The 19,610-nt window shown below is 41.7% G+C and overlaps 1 protein-coding gene and 1 pseudogene across 2 annotated transcripts in view; both read right to left on the bottom strand.

The window, feature by feature from the left end:
* The window catches only part of M1AP (meiosis 1 associated protein), a 76,691-nt gene that overhangs the window by 3,567 nt on the left and 53,514 nt on the right, over positions 1-19,610 (bottom strand). For both annotated transcript variants that reach the window (XM_060027468.1, XM_060027467.1), the window contains exons 6-7: positions 15,943-16,105; positions 14,850-14,991 (exon numbers count right to left, since the gene is read on the bottom strand). In XM_060027468.1, coding sequence (XP_059883451.1) covers positions 14,850-14,991; positions 15,943-16,105 — 305 coding nt within the window. The remainder of the gene's footprint in view (positions 1-14,849; positions 14,992-15,942; positions 16,106-19,610) is intronic.
* On the bottom strand, positions 75-1,290 carry LOC132435348 (polyadenylate-binding protein 2 pseudogene; annotated as a pseudogene).

Here is a 19,610-nt window from a genome sequence, read left to right as displayed (position 1 = left end):
GCTTTGGTACAAGGAGGTGGGTGGGGACAGGGCCCTTGATATCAACTCAGCCCATCACAGGACAAAAAGAAGGGTCAAAATTCTGGGGGTGGCAACTCTTTGAGTGAAGGGTACTGCAGAACAGAGGGGTGACACTTTGTCGTCTGCCATGGAGATTAAATAAGTTAGCATATGGGTAAGAAGAAGAGACAAGCAGACATATTAGCAGATTTTCTGCATGTACCCTTTTAAACCAGGAATGGAAATGAGACAATTTTCTGTGGTAGTTTTTCAAGGAAAACCACAACTCCCGGAACCATGGAGTCAGGACTGTTACAATCATCTTTAAATCTTTAAATTGTGTTCTCTTCCTTGAGGTGATCATCATAACAGGTACATAACAGTCTGCTTGCTACATAAGATGAAAGAAAGCACACTAGTTCTACCCACTCTAACATATATGAAAAGTTGGAAGAAATAATACAAGAGGAAAGGCAAAAAGGAGAAAAAAGATTTTAAGGGGATAGAGGAATTATCAGTGTCTTGTGGAAGACAAGTGGAAAGTGACACAGTGAAGCAGAAAAAACCTGCTGTGGCATTAGAATTATACCCCAGAGCAAATGTGCTGAGGTGGGGGTGGGGCTGGAATTCTAGAAACTTCTTTTTTCCTGTTTTTCTTTTTTTTTTAAATTCTTTTGTCCCCTTCTTTCCTCTTCCCCACCCCCACTCCTAATACACACTTTTTTTAAGTAAGGGGAATACCATGATGTCTCTTTAGCCCAGCCCCTGTAGACGTGACCCCAGGGCCTGCTGTTAAAACCACTGTAGAATTGAGAGGGGGAACTGTTGTAGTCGGGGGTCCGGGCTCGGAATCGGACTTGTGGGAAACCCTGGTCTGCTGTGCTCATGCCTGGTCTGTTGGTTCGCTTTGGGATCACCTTGATTTGTCTTCCTCTAAATAGGGAGTCGTCTAAGGCCAGGGAAGCCCTCACTGACTGTTTGTCTGAGAACTCTATATAAGCAAACTCTTTGGGATGGCCACTAAATTTGTCACAGAGTATGGTAACGTGGTTGACTGAACCACAGCCATGAAAGTGTGCTTCCAGCTCTTCCGCTGCTGCACCACAGTCCACTTTGCCAACGTAGGTGGAGTGGGCATCGGCCTCCATCTTCTCCTCAATGGACATGATCAGTGGGCCTGCATTGCTGGAGGTGGACTCATATTCATTTGCTTCTGTACTTCATTCTGCAGCCCCTTTAGCCTCTCAGCTTCTTCTTCCATCTCCTGACTCAAGCTTTGATTGCTTCCAGTTCCTTCTCTAGAACAACACATCAATCCTGGGCCCCTTCTGGTGGTCGAGGCTGCATCACGTTATTCTCCGCAACCCTGCCCCGCCGGCCAGTCGGTCGCTGGCCTGCTTGCTCGCCCTCCTCTCACCCAGTTCTAGACACTTTAAAGCAGTGTCATCATTTTGTACAGCACAGAACTCTGAGGGGGTCTGGTAAGCCAGGCAGGTGGTAGGTGCCTTCAGAAGTTCATGCTTAACATTTTGCTTATATCTGGAGATGCGCTGTCTTCCTGAAGAACAGATACAAAATGTATGGAAAGTCTACCTGATGCTTCCCAAGTCCATCAGATTGGAAATAAATGATATAGAAATCATGGTGTATGTGTACATGGGGAGAATTTGCTCCTGCTCTGAGGACATGGCCTTTTTTTTTTAACATCTTTATTGGAGTATACTTGCTTTACAATGGTGTGTTAGTTTCTGCTGTATAACAAAGTGAATCAGCTATACATATACATATATCCCCATATCCCCTCCCTCTTGCGTCTCCCTGCCACCCTCCCTATCTCACCCCTCTAGGTGGACACAAAGCACCGAGCTGATCTCCCCGTGCTATGCGGCTGCTTCCCACTAGCTATCTATTTTACATTTGGTAGTGTATATATGTCCATGCCACTCTCTCACTTTGTCCCAGCTTACCCTTCCCCCTCCCCGTGTCCTCAAGTCCATTCTTTACATCTGCGTCTTTATTCCTATCCTGCCCTTAGGTTCTTCAGAACCATTTTTTTTTTTTTTAGATTCCATATATATGTGTTAGCATACTGTATTTGTTTTTCTCTTTCTGACTTACTTCACTCTGTATGACAGTCTCTAGTCCATCCACCTCACTACTAATAACTCAATTTCATTTCTTTTTATGGTTGAGTAACATTCCATTGTATATATGTGCCACATCTTCTTTATCCATCCATCTGTCGATGGACACTTAGGTTGCTTCCATGTCCTGGCTATTGTAAATAGAGCTGCAATGAACATTGTGGTACATGACTCTTTTTGAATTATGGTTTTCTCAGGGTATATGGACATAGCCTTTTTAAGCCTGGAAGGGATGTTCTCTGGAAGGGATGTTCTCTGGAAGGGATATTAGGAAATTGTAGGGCACTCCATTTAATTTGGCTCAAGTAACTTCCAATGTGGCTCAGGCTTTGAATTATTATCATTATTTTAATCTTCTTTTTTTCATGCTGTTTCATGAATTTGTTTGTAGATTAGTTTGTTTATTTATTAAGAATTTACTGAATGCCTATTATGTCCCAAGCACTAGGCATGGGTATATAGAAATTCATTAGACATGTTCGTTGCCCTCTTAGAGCTTGTAATACAGTAAGCAGAAGGTTTGTAAATTAATGTTTGTCCAAGATTTAGGATGACCAGCTGTTTCAGTTTGCCCATCTTTAGCACTGAAAGTCCTGTGTCCCAGAAAACACTTCAGTCCTGGGCAAACTGGGGCAGTTGGTTACCTTTCCAAGACTCCATGGAGAATAGAATATCTTGCCACTGTGGCAAGTCCCTGGGGGCTAAAACTATGGCAATATGACATTTCTTGCACCTCAGAGTTATGAAACAAATTCAAAACCACTACACCCTGGGATTACTAAGAAACTTTGAATGTGGCACACAAAAAATTATGATCCTTAGAATTTGAGTCTATTGACTTTGAGACAATAGCTAAGATTCTGTTAGAGAACTGGTATGCAGAAATACGTGAGGTCTCTCAAAAGTAACTCCTGATGTGGGAACTATCAGAGGACTGGAAAGAGGCTGATTTGAAAGGATTTTACAGAATGCTTTAAAACTTCTGGGATAATTTACAGAGAGGTTGACGGAAGGCTCTGGAAGGAAGACAGGCAAATGTACTTATTAGAGTTTGATAAAGATATTAATTTATCTGCAGTTTCCAGGAGCATTCTGAGACAGTGAGAGATAGGGAAATTGAACTTTACGGCTTCTATTTTGACTCTGAATTTCTAACCTCTTCCTGGACAGTGATAACTTGAAGTCCAGGACCCAAGCTCGAACGAGGTCATGGGTTGACTTGTTTGTACAGGTATTGTACCTGTGATGGAAATGGTTAACTGACAAACCAGGTATCTGAGGCTGAGAAAAGGCAGTGGCATGGTGATGCCCCAGAAGACTAACCTTTGGGGTCCTCAAATTGAACAATGCTTAATGACTGTGGATGACTGCTGAGTACTTTAGAATATGTTTTTTCTAATTCTAAAAAAAGGAGCATGAGTTGGATGCTGAAATTACTGGAAGGCAGGTGAAAATGTGTCTATATTTATGTTGTGCTTAGGGACTTTTCTACAGAAGGTGCCAGGAAGTTTAGATTTAGGAAGTGGGGATAGATTCTTATTAGAACAGGTGTGACAGGGACAGAATTGAATGCAATGTCATACTCCAAGCTCAGCCTGATTAAAGTCATCCTCCCCCACTTCTAACTACTAAAGCTGTGAAGGAAGGTGTGGCAGCCACTGTTGGTTTCCTGGCCACTGCTCCTCTCTCCCTTGCCCTCTCCCTTCTCTTTACCCATTTTTCAGTCTTTCAGTGATTGGTGTGGGGTGATATGTGACCTACACTTAAATAATGAGACATCATCAGAAGTTGCTGGGTGGGGCTTCTGGAAAAGCTTTGTAATACGCTGGCAGGCTTTTTGCCTCTGCACCCTACCCCTCTTTCTCCCTAGGACAAGACTTGGTCTTAAGGTGCAGCAGCCATCTTGTGGCCATGAGGCAGCAGGCATAAGGATGAAAAGTACACCTGCTGTGGATGCTGCAGTGGGAAAATGGAAAGAGTCTGGGTCCTTGATGGTGTTGATCAACTGCGTCAGCCCCAGAATTGTCTGTCCCTGCACTTCTTGTTACATGAGAAAAATAAACTCTTAATTACTCAAAGTAGAGTTGGGTTGGTTTTCTGTTAGTTACAGACAAATGGATCCTTTACAGATTTCAAAGAAAATGAAGAGGATGTGGTTACTCACTTCCGGGTATATGGGGAAACAGGAGTAGAAGGGACAATTTTAATGGCACTGTCAGAAGGGCAGATGGGAGTTTATTATATCAGGTAAAAGCTCTAATCTCACCAAACCAGCACTCCCTTGGTTTGCCATCAATATGATGATGTGGGACCAAATCCATCCATTAAAGAAGCGTTGACCAACTCCTGAGTGGGAGTGTTCCTGAGGCAGCCGCTGAGAGTGGGGAAGGGCAAGAGCACTCATTTTGCATTGCTTGTGGGAAGAGAAACACTTCATTGTCATAATGCATCTAGGAAGAGAAATCACAGCTAGTTACAGAAAAGCCATGCATACCTGGGGGTTTTGGGGATCTGGAAGGACATCAGGAAGAAGTTGTTAATTTGGCATTATTTGCTTATTCTCTCACTCCAGAAGGCAGGACCCAGGAGGGGAAGAAAAAGAAGCGACAATATCCACTACTCCGCTACTCTCACACTGGCTTCCACAAAGGAGACCAAGGGAAGATGGTAAAAGAGATTTCAAACCCCCAAACAGCAGATTATACATTCTTCTCAAGTGAACATGGAACATTCTCCAGAATAGGCCATGTGATAGGCCATAAAACAAACTACAATACATTTTAAAAGATTAAAATCATCCAGGGCTTCCCTGGTGGTGCAGTGGTTGGGAATCCACCTGCCAATGCAGGGGACATGGGTTCGAGCCCTGGTCTGGGAAGATCCCACATGCCATGGAGAAACTAAGCCCCTGAGCCACAACTACTGAGCCCACGTGCCACAACTAACTGAGCTCGTGCACCTAGAGCCCGAGCTCCGCACCAAGAGAAGCCACCTTAATGAGAAGCCCAAGTACCACAACGAAGACCCAACACAGCCCAAACTAACTAACTAAATAAAATTTAAAAAAAAAATACTGGATTGTATCTGAAGAACTTTAAAAAAAATCATATCATCCAAAGTATCTTCTCTGACCACGGTGGAATGCAATTAGAAATCAATAATAAAAAGAAATTTGGGGAATTCATAAGTATGTGAAAATTAAATAACATACTCCTAAGTAATCAGTGGATCAAAGAAGAAATCACCGGGGAAATTAGAAAATAATTTGATATGAGTTTAGGTAAAAACACAACATACCAAAATTTATGAAATACAGCTAAAGCAGTGCTTAGAGGGACATTTATAGCTGAAAACTCCTCTATTAAAATAAAAAGAAGAAAGATCTCAAATCAATAACTTAACCTTCCACCTTAAGAAACTAGAAAGAGAAGACCAAACCAAACCTAAAGCAAGTAGAAGGAAGGAAATTAAAAAATACGGGAGTAGAAAGAAATGAAATAGAGAATATAAAAACAATAGAGAAAATCATGGAACCAAAGTTGATTCTTTGAAAAGATCAAAACAAAACAAAACAAAAACAAACAAAATTTGTTAGCTAGATTGATCAATGGAAAAAAGAGAAAATATCTTAGTTACTAAAATAAAAAAAAGAGGTGGCATCACTACTCACCTTACAGAAATGAAAAGGATTACAAGACAATATTGTAAACAATTATATGACAACAAATTAGATAACCTAGATGAAAAGGAGATTCCTAGAAAGACACAAACTGCTGAGATTGACTCAAAAGGAAATAGAAAATCTGAATAAATCTGTGTCAGGGGTCCCCAAGACCACTTCCAGGTTCAGTGATTCATTAAGAAGACTCACAGGACTTAGCATATAGTCATACTCATAAATATTACTTATTACATCCAGAGAATACAAAGGAAAATCAGCATGGAGAAAATCTCATGGTATGAAGTCCAGAGGAAACAAGGTGCAAGCTTTTAAAAGTCCTCTACCTATGGAGTCACACAGAATGTACTTAATTCCTCTAGTGTTGAATTGTGACAACATGTGTAAAATGTTGCCTACCAGGAGAAGTCATTAGAGAGTCAGTGTCCAACATTTTTTTGGAGGCTGGTCACATAGGCACTCTGTACCTAGCACATACCAAAATTCTAGACTCCTAGAAGGAAAGCAGATGTCAGCATATACTTTTGCACAGTTTAGGCACAGTAAGCCACTCTTATTATTTAGGGGATGGTGGAAACACTCCCTAAATCCAAGTTCCCAGATGCCAGCCAAGGGTCAATCTTGCAAGCAGGACTTTCTAAGGAAAGGAATTTCAGGTCTGCTATATTAACTTTTTTGTACAACCTATAACAAGTAAAGACATAGAATTAGCAATCAGAAAATTTCCCACAAAAATGTCAAGGCCCAGATGGCTTCACTGGTGAATTGTACCAAACCTTTAAAGAAAGAACACTAATCCTTCAGAAATTCTTCCAAAAAAACAGAAGATAAAGGAACACTTTGCAACTCATCTATAAGGCTAGTATTACCCTGATACTAAAACTAGAAAAAGACATCACAAGAAAATTACAGACAAATCTCCCTTATGAATATAGATGCAAAAATCCTCAACAACATACCAGCCAACCAAATCCAGTAATATATAAAAAGGATTATACATAACAAGAGGGATTTATTCTAGGAATACAAGGTTAGCTTCATATCCAAAAATCAAACAATGTAATAATATATCATGTTAATAGACTAATGGACGAAACTACATAATCATCTCAATAGATGCAGAAAAAGCATTTGATAAAATTCATGATAAAAACGTTCAACAGGATGGAACTTCTTCACCCTAACAAAGGCCTCTACAAAAAACCTACAGCTAACATCATAAGTAGTGGTGAAAGACTGGGTGCCTTGTCCCTAAGATTAGGAGCAAGACAAAGATGTCTGCCCTTGTCACTTCTATTCAACAATACTGGAGGTGTATTGAAGACCAAAGGGGCATTTTCCACATTTTCTGGACTGTTAGCCCCCCTAGGATTATGAGGATGACCGTAGGGAAGGGGAGAGGCACTCATAAAGATATTGAGTGTGTCAGCATCCTAGCACTTGGGGACTAATATTTTTAAAATTTGATTTAGAAAAATATAGTAATGTGACATTTCTCACATCAGAGAGCCAAGGTGCATATTCCTACCATTTATCAGTTCTGTGAAGTTCAAAATAGATGTGGCAATAGGTACATGGGTGGGGAAGGGTCAAAAAGGATGAGTGGGGGCAGGCTATGGTGGGGGGCAGGAAAAGCTTCAGAGTGAAAGTATTTAAGCAGAATCTGGAAAAAAAATTAAAAATTTGTCAGGTTCATAGAGGCAAGGGGAAGGGCTCAGCATGAAAAAGGGTGTGGCTGTGTGAAGCAGTTTAGCATCTTTGAGGAACATTTAGTAATTTATTAGTGTGGCTGGAGTGAATCATAGAAGGGGCATGGTGAAAGATGAAGCAAGAGAAACAGACAAGGCTGGGTCACAAGAAGCCCACTGACGTCATGCTATCCTGCTATTCTAGCCCCTGTCTGTATCCCCTGGAGGCTGTATATGCTAACTTCATTCTGATCACTTTTTAAAAAATAGCTCCTGGGACTTCCCTGGTGGCACAGTGGTTAAGAATCCGCCTGCCAATGCAGGGGACACGGGTTCAACCCCTGGTCTAGGAAGATATCACATGCTGCAGAGCAACTAAGCCTGTGCTCCACAACTACTGAGCCTGTGCTCTAGAGCCTGTGAGCCACAACTACTGAGCCTGCATGCTGCAACTACTGAAGCCCACATGCCTAGAGCCTGTGCTCCGCAACAAGAGAAGCAACTGCAAAGAGAAGCAACTGCAATGAGAAGCCTACGCACCGCAACGAAGAGTAGCCCCCACTCACCGCAACTAGAGAAAGCCCGCATGCAACTAAGACCCAATGCAGCCATAAATAAATAAATAAATAAATTTATTTTTAAAAAATGGCTCCTGACCTGCCATCACCCCACTCTCAGCTTGGATTCTTGCTCTTGACTCTTCGCCTAATATAACCAAGGAATTTCCATTTCCCCACCCATTTACAGCCCAACCAGGTCATTGTCTATGTACTTAGACTCCTGCTGGGCATATCTTGGCTTGAATCCTGTCACTTCTGTGTCCAATTAGGGCAGACATGGCCCGTAAAACTCTGGAACGTGTCTCCAGAAACTCTGACATTTTAAGTATGAAACTGAAAGATCTAGGTGGTATTTTCATTTCTTTTCCTAGTTCAGACAGACATGACTTTGTAAGAGAAATGAGGATGTGAAAAGTGAGTCACTAGCTACATAACTGGGACTATGTAGTAGGATTTGGTAATTGAAATGATGTTTTCCTGGTGATGAATAAATTCATCTAATAAATACTTAGAAAAATTATATATATAATTCCCTACCACATTCCACAAAGTAGTTATCCAAGTTTAGAAAAAGGCAACAACAAAAAATATAAAATAAACAATTAGGGGGATTAGGCAAAGGAAAAATAAGCGTAGGGTGATAATAGAGCCAAGATTAGATAAGATCATAAAAATGCAAACCACCCATTTTTGCCAGAAGCTATGCTTATACATACTTGTAAGAAAACCCAGGAACCTGAAAATGAGAACATGGTGGAACCAGCCAACTAACTGAGGGTAAACCAGAAAAATGTATTATAGGCCGTCTAGCCAGATAAAGGATGCAAAAGGGAATAAATGAACATTTAATAACCATCAACCTCTACATTTGAGTGGGTTGGAATGGCCAGAGGCAGACTGGTTTTCCTGCCTAGAATAACTAGCAAAGCTGAAAAATATACAGAAACCATTTGTCTGAAGGCAGTGAGAAGGTGCTGAAACAATAAAACTGAGAGATGGCTCCGTCTCTGGAGAAGGAAGAATTCAGAGAGGTGAGGGAGGTCTTGCAATTGCTTTTATCCTGAGGGCATATGTTTATTCTGAGTTGGAGGGAGTGGGGGTGGGAGCTGAGAATCTAGGATTTGTACCTCCTGAGGCACTTGTAAGGGAACAGAGAAACTACCAGAACTTTCTGGTGGAGACTTGGATGGGGTAAGATAGGTGCTCAAGCCAACTTCTCACTCAGCACATTTGCCAAATACTGGGGCTGCATGGAGCAGAGGACAAAAACACCCAAGGAGAAAACCTCTAGAAGTAGAGCATTTTAGCAGACTTGGGAAAGAGTGATTAGAGTTGGGATCGTCCAAGGGGAGGGGATACACATTATAGACCAGGTTTTCAGTGGAAAATCCTAGAGGGCAAAGAGCAAACCAGGGGTAGATTGAGCCTTAGCAGGACTGCAGTCCAAACTCGACTCAGCATAGCTCCTGAGTGGAAAAGGATGATTTGCCAACACTCTATCTGCTTAGTGCAGGGCAGGATGAACCCTCTCAGAAGAGGCCAACACCAACTGGAGCCTCTACAATTTATTTAGACACAATGAGTATCTTTCACCAAAATATTACTGGGTTCATCAAAAGACAGGACCACATGTCTGAAAAGCAAATGAAGACAGAGACAATAGAAACAAGGCCACAGGTGATCCAAGTCCTGAGGTTAGCAAAGTACCTTAAAATAACTATGATTAGTTTGTTCACGAAAATAGGTGAAAATACGGAGAATTTCTCCAGAGAATTAGAATCCATAAAAAATAAACAAATGGAATTTGTAGAACTACTAACCAACCATTATGTACAAATCATATGCCAGATGTATGCTACGTGCTTTACACATGTAATATTACTTAATCATCTTAAAGACAACGTGAGGTATATTTTACGTGAGGTATATCTGTTTTATATGTGAAAGGGACAAGGGTCACTAATATGTTTGTCATGCACCTTCTCCCTTTTTTTCCTTCTCTCCCACTCCACTTCTACTCATGAAAGGAGAAGCTGTGTGGGTTCTATTGCTGGATATTTTAAATAGGTGGAGAGAGACAGGACCTAAGAGGGAGGGGATTATGTCAGAGAGGCTAAGTCAATCTATAGAATATATATATATATATATATATATATATATAGCTGAGAGAGGAAGAAGATAGAGGAACAAGGACTGGGGATACAGACAGAGTTTTAGTTTTTGGGTGTGCGTGTGTGTGAAAGGCTCTTGGAACATCTCCAGGTTAGATATGATCGAGGAGTAGAGGAAGAAAATTTGAAAAATGTCATTGTGGGTAATGAACTATTTCCTCTTTGGCGTTCTTGGAAAGCACACATAAGTTAATTTTAAAATTGCTTTTTGTCCTCTGGGCAGTGCTTCTTTACATGCCATTTATATAGAGACGAAACCACATGGGACCACTAGATTTGTTAGGGTTACAAATAGATAAAGACACTGAGGCTTAGAGAGGTTAAGTATATGGCCTAACTTCACACAACTGGGAAATAATGAAGCTGTCAGGAACCTAGGACCATCTGAGCCCAAAGCCCATGCTTTTCTCAGACAATACGAATTATACTTTACCACAACAGATTAGAAAACTGCCTGGCCTTGACTCCCAACAAAGAGAGATAACAAAGGGACAGTTTCCACTCTAAACCTAAATTTGACTAAGCCTGAGGAATTAGTTGGTAAAATGGGGAAGTGGTAGAAATTTCAGGAAAAGGCAACCACGTTTTCCTGGATTCTGTGTAGGCAAATTTATATCATAGACTTTAACCAAAATCATAGGATCATATATTTAAAAACTCATTGAAATATGCTTGTCTCCAAAAAGAAACAGAACACACAAAGCTCTAGTGATAAATATAGGCATCCAGAAAGGCCTCATTGCAGAAGCACCATGTGAGCTGGGTCCTTCAGAATGAGGTAGGATTTGAACAGATGGAGATAGGAGAAGGGACAACATGAAAAAAAGTTCAAAGGTAGGGCAATTTAAAGTTTGTGTATTAATTTGGTTGCACTGTATGATACAGGAAGGGGAATAATGGGAGACAAGGATGGAGTTTGAATACCTGCCTAAGGAATATCCACTTTAAGTATGATTAATAGTAAGCCACAAAATAGCTTTAAGCTGAAGAGTGCTGTGTTTCAAGAATATTAATCTGGTTGCAGATTGGAAAATGGATTGGGAAGGGGAAACACTAAAAGCATCGAGACAAGTTAAGAGATTATTGCGATATTAAAGGAAAGAGGGAAAATGAGGGAAATATAAATTAAAGGAAAGAGCGGAAAAAATACATACAGTAGATGCTATGGGGTTAGAGCGGGCAAGACTTAAGTCACTGGGTGAACAACATGTGATAGGGTAATGCTTCAAGAAGATTAATCTGGTCTAATGAACAGGGCAAATTAGAAGAGGGAGAGATTGGAGGTAGGGAAGCTAATTAGGAGTTTCTGAAGAAGTCTTGGTGAGAGCAAGCAGCAGGAATGGGAAGGAAAGGACAGTTACAACTTATGAGAAAAAATTTGATATGACTTAGTAACGAAGTGGGTGTAAAAGGAGAGAAGGCTGAAAGTGACTGAGGTTACAAGCCTGGGTGAGTAGACAATGGTGGTGCTGCTATTAACAGAAAGACAGAAGTTAGAATGAGAAGTTAGCTGGAGGGGAAACAGGACAATGAGAAACAGAAGTCAAGAGTCAACTGATTACATCAGATTTTCACAGAACATGTGAAAGAGGTGTAAGAAAGAATATAAAACCAAGGATGGACTTAAAGAAGTGCTGAAAACTTGTAAAAATAGGATCTGGAAGGTTAAAACACTAAGTCTTGTCACATAGTAGGGACTCCAAAAATATTTGTTGTTGAATGAATGAACTGAAGCTTGTGAAGAATTCTTCCCTCCATAAGACACCACCTTTCAGGCTTTTTGCTGCTTGGAGATGTCAAGTGGGAAGCAAGAAGGAAGAGCCATTCAAACACGATTTTGCTTCTTCCTTTTCTAGGAAAGGAGAGTGGTCTTTGATCTGGTTGAGGTGAAACACAAGAAGCACAAGAAGGGTAAGGAGCTACTACAAGTACCTAGTACTAGTTTAAGTGAATTCAAGTCCAGTGGTGTACAGAAGCTTACACCACTGTACACCAGTGGAGGGAGAAGAATTAGCCTCAGTGCTGTGATCTGTGTTTATCTGGCTACACCTGGAGTAGGAATTTAGCCAAGGAGTTAAAAGTATGAGATATACAGTCAACAGAACTACATTCAACTACATTCTGACTTGGCCACTTCAGTGGCTGTGTGACCACTGGTAAGTCACTTGATCTCTTTAGACTTCAGTCTTCTCCATCTGTAAAAATGGGGACAACAATCTATCTCACAGAATTATTGTGAGAATTAAATGAGGTAAAGTATGCAAAGCACTTGGTTAAGTGACCAGCTCTTAGTAAGTGCTACTGAAAATGGGTATCTTATTAGACATGGGTCAACCACATACTCGTGAGTTTCCATGAGAGAGGAGTGGTAAAGAAGAGGTCTCTTTGGCCCCTACAGCTGTACCTGGCCTGTAGTGCTCAATAAATTTTTGTTGAATAAATAAATAAATACAGATTCTCAAACCCCAAGTTCAGAGACAGAGAGACTCTGATCTCATATAATACAAGCCAGGATGGAAAAGAATACTCTTTCCCATCCTTACTATAAACTATTATGGCTACATAATATATAGCCATAATAGTTTATAGTACATACTGTAAACTATTATGGTTCATTGTTTGGCTGAATTATTGTTCCTCTAACTTTCCCCCTATTTCAATTTAACCATTCCTCTATTTAGGACATTTAAATTGTTTCCAGTTTCTTACCATTGTAAATAACACTGAGATAAACATGCTGGTGCCTATATCTTTGCTCCCTTTTCTCATTGTTTTCTTGGGCTATATTCCCAGTAGTGGAATTGAAGTGTTGAAGGGTACCACTTTCCAGAAAACTTACACTCCCTCTAGCAGTGTATTAAAATGCAACTGTCTGTTTAAAATATCATGTACTATAAGAATGCACTGGGCTTCCCTGGTGGCGCAGTGGTTGAGAGTCTGCCTGCCGATGCAGGGGACGCGGGTTCGTGCCTCAGTCCGGGAGGATCCCGCATGCCACGGAGCAGCTGGGCCCGTGGGCCATGGCCGCTGAGCCTGCGCGTCCGGAGCCTGTGCTCCGCAATGGGATGGGAGGCCCGTGTACCGCAAAAAAAAAAAAAAAAAAAAAAGAATGTACTGAAGCCCCATGAGAGCAATTTCTCCCGAGTAGGTCTCCAAGATCCTGAGGAATTGGGTAGAGTATAGTAAATGGAGCTCTTGGGCTTTAACAGTTAGGAGGTATCTGTTGTCTCTGCTCTGCAAAGACAGGAGATGGGTGTTCTTCAGATAGAAAACAGGAACTCAGTGGGTGGACCTAAAGGGGAGTGTGGGCTTTGAAACAGGAAAAAAGAAGTCTGCTTCTGATAGTGAAAGGGACACATTACTGTGCTGTCTTGATCTCTCATATCCTACTGGGTCAAACTGCTATTCTATATCCACTTAGCAGTTATACACATCCTTGAATTGTATTTGCAATTGTTTTATTTTGCTTTCTAGGTGTTGTATTACTGTTTCATGTATATGCTCTTTTAGTTTTTTCATTTCAGGAAATAGTAAATCAGAAACCAGGCAGTTATTTGATACTTCGCTATTCCTCACTCCCTACATCCAATCCTTCACATGCTCTCTTTCTCTAAAATACTTCTTTAATTGGTTTACTTTTCTCATCTTGACTTCCAACATCCAAGTCCAAGCCACAATCATCTCTTGCCTAGACTACTGCAGTGCCCTCCTACCTCATTTTCTTGTTTTCATTTTTCTTCTGAAAGTTCATTTCCAAATTTTGGCACAATTAATTGTTTAAAAACTTAAATAGATGATGTCATTTCTAATGATTTCTTTTTGTATGTAAAGTCCCACGTCGTTTTTGGACTACAAATCTTTGTATGATTTGACCCCTGCTCACGTTTGGCTCCTCACCTTTTGGATCTCTTGGTCCTTGCTCTTTTTGTTTCAGTCACAATGGTCATTCCACTCTTGATTTGAGGATCAGCTCTTTCCGGCCTTTGGGTCTTTGCACATGCCTTTCCCTGCACCTGGAATGCTCTTCCTGCCACCCTTCACCTAGCTAATTCCCATTCACGTGGCAGATCTCAGTTTAATTGTCGCTTTCACAGAGAGGCTCTCTTACAGCAACCTCTTATTTTCCCTCATAAAATTCTCACAATTAAGAATATACATATTTAATTCTGTCTCTTTCATTAGAAAGTTTCTTGAGACCATAGATAATGTCTATCATAATAGACTGAATATCTAGGGTTTAGCACAATGTCTGGCACAGACTAAGTGCTCTTCATTGAAATAAACCATAATGTCCAGCACAGTGACAGGAAGAAAATAGGGTTTAAAATATAGTTACTTAAGGAAAATTCCCTGTTGCCATTTAAATGTACAAAATCAGGGATTTTCAGGTTTAGTGTCATATAACTGAGTTCAGGAATTATTCTCTATAGTGTGAAACCAACAAAGGCAAGTCATATTTAATCCACATTTCAGAGTATGTCCAGTTTTCCCCTGTGCTCTGGAAGACGGGGACAGGTTTGGGATCAGGGTAGGATTAATTAGCTCCTTCTCTGTGTTGGGTACTTTAACACTCTTCCTCTTCTTCACTGGGTGACATGGGTACTCACCAGTAGGCTGTGACACAAAGCATGGAAATGCTGCTGATTTGTTTCCAGCTCATCCCATTCCAGCTGCCAACAGCTTGTGGGTCTGAGGATGAAGGGGAGTCCATATGTCAATGATTCACAGACCCCACTGGATTTTAGAGCCCTGGGAAGAGACAATGGCAGTGAAAATCCCCTCAGAGATATCCAGAGCCTTGACGCAGATCCACTTAAATTTAGCTTAAGTATAAGACCCTATTGTGAAATCCTTTAGGTTAGGGCCTGTGAATTATTCACCTTAGTATGGCTAGCACCTATCAGGGTATGTTGCACACAGCAGAGTCTCAAAGCCTGTTAATCAATGAATGGAGCAGCCATCATGAGGCCTCAAGACTGATGGATATTTCCTCTCCTGAGCTCATTCTGTCCCATTCATTCCTGCTGCAGCGACCACATTACACAAGAGTACGCTAAAAATCTGCATCCCAGGCCTAGTTCTTCTGTGGCAAGGTGCTGACAGAAGACACATTTAAGAAGAGGGTACGTTTAAGAAGGTTCCCCAGCAGTATCCATGGTCACAAATCCATGGACAAGCTTACTCAGATAACTGTACATGGCTACTGTGATAGGAACTAGGAAGCAGTAAAAATGGTCTTTGCCATCATTGTTAATTCCACCCTGGAACTGATTCTTCTGGAAACAGGAATTCTAGTACTTAAAGAAATGGGAAGGTGGGGTAGATCCTCTGTGTCACTTGCTCCTTGAAGGTCAGATCTCTGTCACGATGGTATTCAATAAACATTTACTGAATGGATAAACATCATTCTGCTGATCTTTTTTTTTTTTCCTCTGCATTCTCAGAGACTATATGGATATCCAGTCCTCATCCAGACTTCAGAATACCCTACTGAGGCACATCTTCCACAATCTCCTCATTCATCTCCACATACTGAGTAGCCTGACCTTACTCTTTTATGCTCATACCTGTAGTTGCTGCTTTGGAACTGACTCCCTGCTGCCTGACACTTGGGGATGCCCTTTACCTCTGTTCTTCCTAGCTGTGGAACCAATAAGAATAAATATTTGCATGGATGGGAGAGGTTCTCTTGGGCCATACTTGATCACCCGGAGCTTGTAACGAGAGGCTGATGACTGGGAAACCATCTGGTAGAGGGTGCTGAAGTCTCCTTTGGGGTCATCCATTCTCAAGGAGCCATCAGCTGTTCCAGGGAGCAGGGATGGGCTGAGAAGTCGCTCTTGGAGATCACATTTCAGGCACACTACGATAAAAACGGCATTGGGGGAGGGATTGTTTTTCACAGTTTACTTCAGGTTATACAGTTAAGAGAGAACATCTGCCACCCAATTCCACCTCCACCCAGCAAGTAGGGCTGGGAGGAGGCCAGGGAGTGACAGAGGAAAGTACAGTTGGTTTGGGAAGGGAGAGCAAGTCTGGAACAGTATTGCTCTACACAACAGGTAACTTATTTTCTGGTTGTGGCATGATCTTTTTCTTATTTTACTTCTGGGCTGGCTGAGCAGTTGTCTCATAGTGAGAGATCTGGCTTGTGATCGAGTCTGAGAGGAACGTGTGTCCTCTGCGGAGGAGGCGGCTAACACTGAAATATGCAGGGCCTTTTGGCAATCACAGAAGGAAATTTTGCCCCTCCTGCTTCCCTGTGGCTAAGCTTTGGCAAGACTGCAGGTCAGATGAAGGAAGAACAGGAAAGCAGAAGTCAGGCAGTCAGCTGACAGCTACTGCTTCTCTGTGAGCTCTTCTAGGGACATTCGAGGGAGGGAGAGGAATAACTTCCTGAAATAGTTTATTTTTTAATTCCCCAAGTGAATAGAATCTTCTGGGCCTTGGAACATGATTGCAGCGCCAGACAACAGTTCTGAGGGGGCTTCAACTAACTGTGTATGGGTTATTCATCTGCTTCTGTATTAAGCTTTTGCTCCAGCAGGTACATTCACATGTCACAGTGTACAATGTTCTGTTGCACTAGATTTGAATCCTTGATATTATGAAGGTTTTAAATAAAATGTATATTGGGTTTAAATACTGTTAACAAACTATGAATGTATGAGTGCTGCATACTTGTGAGAAGGCTAGTAGTTGATGTCAGTGATTTATGAAATGACTGTAGTAACTGCAACATGAGGTAAAAATGAAAGTAGAAATAATGTAGAAAAAATAGGATGCCAGAATAGATGTCAGATCTAGCTGGCCCTCCTGGGCCTAGCAATCAGACCTAGACATCAGTTCTGGGTGAGACAGCTCTTGGCCAGGTGTGTCCTAGAGCCCAGGAAGTGCAGGAGGGACTTTGCCTAGGACTTCGGCTTCCCCTCGTTTCCTCTGTGCCTGACTGCTCCATTACTGGGTCCCTGGGCTTTAGGACTAGATGGCTGTGCTCATCTGGCTTAGGTTCCCAACTCTGGTTGTAGTAAGAATCACCTAGTGAACTCGCAAATGGTACTGATGTCTGGCCCCTACCTCACACCAATGAAATTGGAATCTCTGGGGATGGAGCTGATATTGGTATTTTAAAAAGTTCCTCAGGCTTCCCTGGTGGCGCAGTGGTTGAGAGTCCGCCTGCCGATGGAGGGGACGCGGGTTCGTGCCCCAGTCCAGGAAGATCCCACATGCCCCTCATGTGATTCTTTCTGTAGCCAGGGATGAGAACTACTGGAGTTGTAGTCTCAGCAATGTTCCAAAGCTGGGAAAAACGTTTTACCAGGGCTAGAGTCTAGAACCAGGTATGCTTCTCACCACTCAGACTCAGGTGCAGAGGTGGCAGACCCCCAAATCCAAGATATGGGAAAAGACACTCAGCTGAGGTAGACTATGCACTGTGAGAAAGATGTCTCTGAGGGAAGCACCTAGAGAGTGGGTGAAGGGCCCGAGGCAGCTACAGAAGCAGGTGGTGTTGGGTGGAGAACCTTGTAAGGAGCAGTCAAAGTGGATATCTGAGGAGCAGTCCTCAAAAGATTCTATAGTAGGAGAGCTCAGTGTTTTTGTTTTGTTTTATTTTTTTGTGGGGAACCACATTTCCAGAAATCTACATATGGGGCAATGCATCAGTTTTGTAAATAATGGATAACTATGATATGGTCTTTATTGTGCTTGTTTAAACTCTCATGTGGGTCACACCCACCCCAGAGGAGGCCTACTTTCTCTGGACCTCATTCCAACTTATGCCTGAGCATCTGGATTCCAGTGAAGACCTCTTCAGCACAAGAGTCTGGATCTAAGTTCTACCACCCATCCTTAAGACCTGTGGTTTCCAAAAAATAATTGCAGATGGAGATAAACATTCTGGCTCTGACCCTGGTGCTGAAAGCCATGGAACAAGGGAGGGCAAAGCAGAGAAATTCTCAACACTACCATGGGCAAATGCCATGCAACAGTAGAAGGAAGGCTGGCTGTAGGAGCTCCTGGCTTTGGATGGCCCCAGCCCTCCTAATGAGAGATGTGCCCAGCATGAGGCAGCCCCTTTGCTCAAAATTGCCCAACATGAGGCAGGTTGCACAGTAGGTAAGGGCCCAGGCTCTGGAAGTGATAGACTTGAGTTTGATGAATGTCCTCTAGGCTGAGAGTAGTCAAATTTATAAAATATAGATTTCTAATCCTAAGGGTTAAGAATGGGATATGGAGTTGCCTGGCTTCAAATTCTGGCTTGAATATTAATTTTCTGTGCAGAAATGTTTAATTTCTCTGTCTCAGTTTTCTCATCTGTAAAACAGGGATAATATTATATTTATTCATTTTAAGACACATTTTTTTTCACTTACTAACAGCTCTATATATGTCTTGCAATCACCATCGACCAGACAGGTACTCTTAACCCTTACTTACTACTCTAATCTAAAAGAACTCTCTCAGTAAGAATAAAATAATATTTCTAAGTGATAAAAAAGCAATGTGTCACATTTAATTGGCATTGTTTTTCTTTCTCAGTGGTATATAAAATAATGGTGTATCTTATAATGGACAGCATCTTAGATTCAATGACATATGATAATAGTACCTGCACCATGTTGTTGTTATGAAGGTGAAAGGGGATGATGCAATGAAAGGAGTTAACATAGTGCTTGGGGAAAATAGATAAGAAGTGAGTAATTGGTACTGTTAGTCTCGGACAAAGTGCGTGGAATGGAGGTCCTGGGAAGAAAATTTTACACACAAAAGAAAGACAGTAAAATCAAGTTAAGTTGTTAAAGGCATCCCAGGCCCTAGATTGAAATGTGGGGGAGGGGGAGGGAGATTAAGTACCCAGTGGCTATCCCCAGAAAGAAAGGACCAATGTGTGTCCTCCCCTTTGGGGATGGAAGGAAGTCTGTACCCATTTTTCTCATTGAGTTCCCACCCCTAAAGGGGAAGACAAAATTTAGTCTGTTCCCTTTGGAGCTGTGGCTGACTATACTGATGGGTCCATTTGCGGGCCCTGCCACCCAGGTCCTAGGCCAAGTTTCAAAGGGGATGGAGACTAGAAATGGCTTTATCCCTACAATCTAGTGGGACCTGAATTAAGTAACACTGTCAGCCATAACAATATCCAGGACCTTGCTGACATGCCTGGAACACTGGTTTGACCTCTTGGTTTCTACAATTGCCAGAACATACTTTGTGAACATGGTATAGGGCCACTAGTTGTACTCCCTGGGGCTTGCCTCTGTAGTTGCTTTAGTTCCCCTCAGTTTGGTGTCTCCCTATTGAGAAGACCTCTATTTAATCATTTAATTTTGGTTCTTTTCCTCTCCTCACAGGCCCTATTGATATTGTCA

Source organism: Delphinus delphis, chromosome 12 (assembly GCF_949987515.2).
Source record: "Delphinus delphis chromosome 12, mDelDel1.2, whole genome shotgun sequence".
NCBI lineage: Eukaryota > Metazoa > Chordata > Mammalia > Artiodactyla > Delphinidae > Delphinus > Delphinus delphis.
This window is presented reverse-complemented; position numbering and strand designations above follow the sequence as displayed.